Here is a 7765-nt window from a genome sequence, read left to right on the forward strand (position 1 = left end):
ATTACTACAAGATTAATTCATTTATGATTCGCGATCCAGATCAAACTCAAAAATTTTTATTTTGAATAAATTTTGTTCATCTTCATAAATCAAAAGAATTCAGATTTTTTTAATTATAAAATTTGTTCTTTTTTCATTTTTTTATTTTTAATATTAGATTAACAATAGTATTCTTTTAAATTGTAATCTAGTAGTATTTTTCTAAAATATTGGATGATTTAATGTATGGAGTACAAATTAAACCGTCCGATTTTAAAGAAGTATAAAAATCGGACCGTCCGATTTTTAAGTACACAAATCGGACCATCCGATTTCTATACTCGGACCCACCGATTTGTGTTGAAAAAATTAAAAAATTTTGAGTCCAATTTGTGTCCTTCAATTTTTTTTAATTTTTTAACACAAATTGGTAGGTCCGATTTGTGTATTCCAAATCTTTAAAATTTTTTAACACACATCGATAGATTCAATTTATATACTCCCATAATTTTAAAAAATACTAAAAAACACCACGTTAAAGTATAACACTCATTCTACTGTCATATCCAAATTTTTTAACAATTCGTTAAATTCTTTCCTTTATTATTAAGCATATGAATTGGGAACTCTATTCTAATTATCTTTTAAATTTATTGAATTTATTGTTGAAGTCCTTGTATATACACCTTTCTATATAAGACTCTTTTTACCAAGTTTAAAACCCAGATATAGCTGCTATCATATAAATTACATAAAAAATATTACACCATTCTCCCTTTTAAGTACTTAAAAATTAAAATTTCTACTTTAGCATTAATTAACTTGGCCAAGATTAGAAATTGGGGAGGCTTACGTATTGGTTGGGAAGAAAAAAGAGATGACAAGTGATGCAAACTAATTAAATTGTAAAGAACAATATAAACACCTAAATCACAAAAACTTAGATAGAGATAGAGTCAATGTTGACAAATGACAAACCCTAAAATAGAGAAAAAATGACCATTGTTAACAAATTTAAGTGTACAAGATTGAGAGGATTGTGAACAATAGAAGAGTAGTTTATGTGAACGGTGAGAAATAACATTTTTTTATTTTTAATATTTGATTAATAATGATATTTTTTTAAATTATGATTTACTGTGATATTTTAAAATGTGGAATAATTTAATGTATGGAGTACAAATCAGACCGTTTGATTTTTATACTCGGACCCACTGATTTGTTAGATCTGATTTGTGTACTCTAAATTTTTAAAATTTTTTCAACACAAATTAGTAGGTTTAATTTATGTACTTTCATAATTTTAAAAAACGCCAAAAATCATCACGTTAAAGTATAATACTTATTTTACTATCATATCCAAATTTTTTAATTAGAGATAACTATAGACTATTATAACTTTTGAGTTTAATTTGTATTATTTATGTCAATGTCATGGCCAGGACCAACAGTAAAACAATCACAACAATCATGACGATCATAATGCCAAATAAAAAAAAAAAAGGCTAAGGTCTATGAGGTTTTAAACTTTAATTGTTTGATGAAATCCACACATGTATGATTAATATAATCCGGGAATTCATAATATTAGTATATTACGTTGAATTTTATTTCTATAATAAAAATAGAGACGGATAATAACGATAGAAGAGATGTGTTGGAATTTTTTTATAAAACTAAAAGAAGACGACGAGGAGATTAGTAAAGATTATGGAGAATTAGCAGAGATAGTTTAGTAAAAATATTTAGAGTAGAATTAAATGAGAGAATATAAAATAAAAAAAATATTACATTCAACTTAAAATTTTAAAATAATAAATTAATAAATTTCTCGTTTTATAAATTTTTCATTTTTTTTATTTTTTTTAATATGAGATTAATTTAAATACTCCTCACACTTACAACATTAATACTTACTTATAACAACTCTTAAAACAACAAAATCCTAATTCAAATATAGTTTGGGTGAATCAATTGGGTGAGTCAAGTTTGGCAGCTCTCACCTGTTCATCATCACTTCAGCCAAGCTCCCAGCAACAAAATGCTTTGGCGGTGGTGGTTGCACGTGGCACAAGAAAATTCAAAGAAATTCAAAGAATTTTCAAAGTAAAAACATCACTACTCCACAACATACTCTTACTTAAGCGCAGCAGCTCCTCACTGGGCTTTAGACATGGAAGCTTGCTTAAACTTCTTTGCTTTCCTTCTTTATTTCTTTCTCAATTTCCTTTTTTATTTTCATTCTCATTTCTGAAATGAATATCTTATTATATTTTTTTAAATCAGTTTTTATATTAGATTATTGTTTTTCTGTATAAAAGGATTAATTTGAGAATTTTAAAAATAATAATACTATATATATATTAAATTTATTAAGTACTATTATGTCTATATCAAATGATAAGGACTATTTTATCTAATTTATTTACCAAAATTTGATAGAAAAAATTAATTTATCTAATGAAATAATGTTTAAAAATATTCAATTTAATCTCTCAACTTGTATGTAAATTTTAATTTATTTTTAAAATTTTAATTGTTTTTCTTTAGTTGTCAAATTTACAAATATTATTTACATTAGTTTTTGAAATAATTTACAGTAAAAAAAACATTAATAAAGTGCTAACATGGATAATCAAATATAATGCTGAAACTTGTAAAACGATGTCATTTTAATTTTGGCGCTGAAATAGTCAAAAAACTATTCCGAATCACTTGCTTGAAGAGAAAAAGTTTCAATAAATACCACTTGAAATTTTTGGGCTATTTTCGTGTCAAAACAAAAACGACATCGTTTTACAGAGTCCAACATGACATCAAACTGCCCATGTCAGCGTGTGCATTGAAAATGGACTAAAATGATCACATTCACAAAGTTTAGGGACTAAATATAGGCAATTGAAACTTTAAAGATTATATATTGAGATTTTAAGAGTTAATACTCAAAAAGACTTCTGAAATTTGACTCCAACTTAATTTAGTCTTCCAATTTTTAATTGATCCAAAGTGTTCTCTAAAATTTTAAGATGTGACTCAAGTTGGTATTTAGTCACTAAAAAAGATGAAGTGACACAATTAAACAACGTCATTTTACTATTTACACCTAAACTAATGACATCGTTTCTTTAAAAAAAATTCTTTAATCTTTCATTTTCATTTTTCCATTTCTCCAAAGATTTGGGTAATAATGTATGAAGGTGGATTTGTGATTATTATGGTGAAAAAAAGTTATACATTAAACACGAAGATTCTTTGACGGGATTTAGTTGTTATTTATTTATTTATTTGTCTATGTTTCTAAATTCTAATGCCATAACTTATTTGGTTATGTAAATTTTGGATGGAAAAAATGATTTTGATATATACATTCACTCAAATATAATAACGGTAAAACAGAGTTAATTATTAAAGCTAAATTTAAACAATACGGTGAAGTGAGGAGAAGTTGAGGAAGAGGAGGGTTGTGGTGGTGACGGGATTGAGACGGTGATAATGGGTGGTAGGAGATCTAGACATTGAGAAGGAGAAAAAAGAAGAAGAAGGATGAGTAAAAGTGTAAAATAATGTCAATTAGGTATAAACAATAAAATAATATTGTTTAATTGTGTGTCACGTCATTATTCCAATGATAGAAATGGATGGAGAAACTAACTTGAGCCACATCTTAAAATTTTAAGATATAATTTAGGTCAATTGAAAATTAAAAAATTAAATTAAGTTGGAAGTTAAATTTTAAAGGTTATTTCTAAATATTAAAAGTAAATTCTATATGCGACAAAAAAGTGCCTCTAAAACTTAAAGGTAAATTTTATCGCACGGCTATAAAACTGGCTATGCTGTATGGTACGGAGTGTTGGGCGGCTAAAGGGGAGCACGAACATAAGCTAAGTGTGGTAGAGATGAAGATGTTGAGATTGATGAGTGGTCATACGCGATTGGATAAAATAAGGAATGAAGATATAAGGGAGTGAGTTGGAGTAGCACCCATTGTGGAAAAGATGGTTGAATCGCGTCTCAGGTGGTTTGGACATCTGAGAAGAAGACCGATAGAACATCCAGTTAAGAGGATGGATGAGATGGAAGATGGACAAAGGGCGAAAGGTAGAGGAAGACCTAAGAAGACCATCCATGAGGTGGTCAAACGAGATCTACATGTAAACGGTCTCTCTGTAGACATGATAAATGACAGAGCACAATGACGTCGTTTGATTTATGTAGCCGACCCCACTTATTGGGACAAGCTTTCTTGTTGTTGTTGTATTTCTAAATAGGATTTGGATCATCTAAATTTTGAATTTTTACTTTATAGGGTAAAGTGTGATTTTCTATCTTTGAATGGTTTCTCTCTCATATTTACTTTTGACCCCACCTATAAAATAAATAGTGAAAAATCACACTTTATTCTCTAAAATGAAATTCAAACTTTAAAAGATCCAAATCCTTCTTCTGAATATTACCTCTTTGCACATACGTTGAGCCATAAAATTGAGTATTATCTCACTGTTTTTCTTGGTCATGGTTTTTTTTTTTGGTCATGCTTGGTCATGTTATAGCTCACTTTATGTGCATATAATTCTCCGGGCTCTTTCTGGGCTGGGTCATTACGCCCATGAACCTTTACCAAAAAGCCCAAAAAGAAGAAATACTCACAACCCTACCAAACGCCAAGTCGCCAACTCTGAAAAACTAAAACCACGAAAGCAAAATCTAGTCTCGCCGGAGCCCGCCAAAATTCACTTCGCCGGAGTCTATGAACTCGAAACTCCTCCGTCTCATTCCACTCTTCTCAACCAAACCAAAATTTCCAGCTTCGTTACCTTATTCTCCTTCTCAACAGAGGTATTTTCCGTTCTCCACTGCAACTCCCGAAACGACGTCGTTCAAGGAGCGTCGCAGATTCACGCACTCGTTTGATGACGATGCCGTTTCGGGAACCAGCGCCGCGTACAGCCACACGCTGAAGTTCCAACGACCATCGACTATCGATTGGCATCGAGGGATTGAGAACAACGCTTCCTTCATTGGAACCGTCACGCGCCAGCCGAAACCCGTTAACTCCAAAAAAGGTTGTTTCGGTGCTTTCACTGTGTTGGAGATTTCGAATCCGAGATGCGATGATTCTCATAGCTCCAACTTAAGGTGATTTTTTTTTTTTAAATTCACAAAATGTCTCATTTGGAGCTTGTAATCATAGTGTTTGATTTTGCAATTTTGTTGGCAGGGTGGTCTTGTTTATGTGGGATCGGTTAGCGGAAATTGCTTTGAAACATTTGAAAGCGAATGATTTTATATATGTCTCAGGTTCTTTGCGTTCTTACACCAAAGTTGATCATAGTGGAAATGACAATGTTAACTATCAGGTATTTGGTTTTTACTCTTTTGTGTTCTTAATTTAAATTGGGGATAATCTTTGTAGGTTCAATTATGATTGCCATGCTTGTTGATTTTGGTACTTTGGGAGTTTAACTTTGATCCAATGATACATCATGTGTGTTTAAGTTCTAGCTTCTTGTTTGATTGGTACTCTACTATGAAAGTGTTGCTGATGTTGGAGAATATATGGATCGTTTTGCTGAGCTTCTTTTGAACAGATAATTGACTTAATTTAAGGAATAGAAGTTACTAATTTTTTAAATCAATTATGCAAATTTCAAGTTTTCCATTTTTTTTCTTTTCTCTGCGTGTAAGTTTGTTTTTTTTTATCATGCATTACTGTTGTTATCAGCGTATCACTTTTTTCTGATTACTACTTATTCTTCTTCACAACAAAATATTCCATGTTTGCCCGTTGATTCATCATTCATCATGGTTGGAGTTTGCCTTAGATTTGTGCATTAAAGCACATTATTGAAAGTCAACTCACAGCATTCTTGTGTTTGCAATTCCTCATTTATCAGCACAGCTTTTTCAATATGCCCATTGGTTTTATAAATTTGTCTTCTGTCTCACTGCAGCTAGTTGTGAAGGAGCTGGATTTTGTTGCTCGAAAAATAGGCCATGAGGGGCACAAAAGATTAGAATCTATTGAAGGTATGTATGGTAGATCATGTTATGTTCATACAAATCATGGACAATATAGTTATCCTTCTTGTGTGGACGTATTTAAACAATTTGCTCAAGTGGGTGGCAATCAACTAAAAGCTTTTAGATAAATGTAAGTTCCTAGCTTGACTGAGTGCAGAATGAATGGACATGAGAAGTTGTAACGATATTGGGTAGGTGAATATTGATTCAGTAAATCTAAAGGATAACAGTAGAAAAGGGTCTTAAAAAGATCTTGTTTTGTGCCTATAAGCACTCACAGTTTTAGAGTATAGTATTATTAGTTGAGTTTGTAATGCATTTCTGTTATTTCCTTCCTTTGGAGATTTTTTGTACAAGGAAACAGGCTTATGCTTCATTCTTAATTGCCTCGGTTGAAGTTAGTCTCAATTTTTTATTACTTCTTGACCATGAATTGGGTTATCTTAATAGTTTTTCATGGTCTTTCCTGTGTTAATGTTTGTTCTTACTCTTTCCATCTTAAACTAATGTAGCTGCAGATAGTATCCAAAATAATCAAAATCGACTTCACCTATGGCATGTGTTTTTTTCCAATCCATATGAGTGGTGGGATCATAGAAAGAGCAAGTATAACACAAAACAGCCTGATTTTAAACACAAGGATACTGGTGAAGTTTTGTGGTTGAGTAAATATGATCCTCCATGGGTAAGAAAACAACTTGAATTGCTTGACTCGAAAATTGCAGAAGGAAGAGTTATGCGTCCTCATTCTCGTGTGAGAACTTGGGTTTATGATGAGTAGCCGAAGGCTATGTTGATGGACCCTTAAAACAATCAAATTGCTATGATTATGATAGTATTGTTGCTATGATCTATTCAACACATGTTAAAAGATAGTTTTGTCGAGTTGATGATTACTCATTAGTCAAAAAAAGGAAGAAAACTTGAGTAGTGTATGCGGATGCTTACATAGCAGCCCCATGTACCATATTTGTGTAACAGATGCAAGAACAAGTATTTAATGTCGAATTTTTATGTATAAATAATAGAAGGTTACTGCTAAAGCACTTAATCCTTTCAAGTTTCCCTTGTTAAACGAAATGCATACAGCATAACCATATGTAAGGTTTTAAGTCTCTGAATTTCAAAGGCATAGCAATTCACAGCGTCAGCAGCTTCATACTTGAAGACTTGTGAAGAAACATGGATGAATTGAGTAGTTGACTTCCCTTTATGGCCTTTTTAACACGAACAGGAGTATGTTTCTCTTACTTTTCATTCATTTCTTCAATTTGTATTTACATTGCTAAATTGTGATAGAAGTGTGTTATTGTAACCTTCTTGCTTTGATTATGTTTGCAAGTTTTAGACAGGTCATTTGAAGTGATTGCATAGAAGTAAAGTAAGTGTTGAAAGTTGAAGTGCTTCTAACACATTTTTCTTTTCTAAAGATTTGTACCCAAAACTTTAAGCAATAAATATTGAATTATTTGGATAAAAAAGCCATGGTTCACACAGTGAATTCTACCAGTTGAAAAGTCAAATCATTAGAAGTTTACTTTCTAGAACATCATGGTATGGTAGGTGGTTCTTGGCGGGGAATAAAATGTGACCGAACCTATGAAAGCAAAGTCTGTACTATGAATATTCTACAAACCATAGTGGAGGCATGTTTTATGCTTTAACAAACCATATGACTGACCGGAACATAATGAGAACTTTGTTGAATACTCCCCATTAATGGAGTTGTCGCTTATTTTGGGTTGCGGCACCCTAAGAAAAG

At 31.4% G+C, this 7765-nt stretch overlaps 1 protein-coding gene across 1 annotated transcript; it reads left to right on the top strand.

Annotated features, from left to right (window-relative positions):
• The first annotated feature begins 4624 nt into the window (after nucleotides 1-4624).
• Nucleotides 4625-7063, top strand: LOC107495877 (protein OSB1, mitochondrial). Its single transcript, XM_016117088.3, has 4 exons — nucleotides 4625-5118; nucleotides 5201-5339; nucleotides 5934-6009; nucleotides 6516-7063. Exons 1-4 carry the CDS (start codon nucleotides 4730-4732, stop codon nucleotides 6782-6784), a joined length of 873 nt encoding a protein of 290 aa, XP_015972574.1. The 5' UTR covers nucleotides 4625-4729; the 3' UTR covers nucleotides 6785-7063.
• Nucleotides 7064-7765: the final 702 nt, after the last annotated feature.

This window comes from Arachis duranensis, chromosome 6, assembly GCF_000817695.3.
Source record: "Arachis duranensis cultivar V14167 chromosome 6, aradu.V14167.gnm2.J7QH, whole genome shotgun sequence".
NCBI classification, from domain to species: Eukaryota; Viridiplantae; Streptophyta; class Magnoliopsida; order Fabales; family Fabaceae; genus Arachis; species Arachis duranensis.

Coding starts and splice junctions, on each gene's coding strand:
- LOC107495877 (XM_016117088.3), top strand. CDS start 4,730: ATGAACTCGAAACTCCTCCGTCTCATTCCACTCTTCTCAACCAAACCA. Junction 5,119..5,200: donor TCTCATAGCTCCAACTTAAG/GTGATTTTTTTT, acceptor TTTTGTTGGCAG/GGTGGTCTTGTTTATGTGGG. Junction 5,340..5,933: donor ATGACAATGTTAACTATCAG/GTATTTGGTTTT, acceptor GTCTCACTGCAG/CTAGTTGTGAAGGAGCTGGA.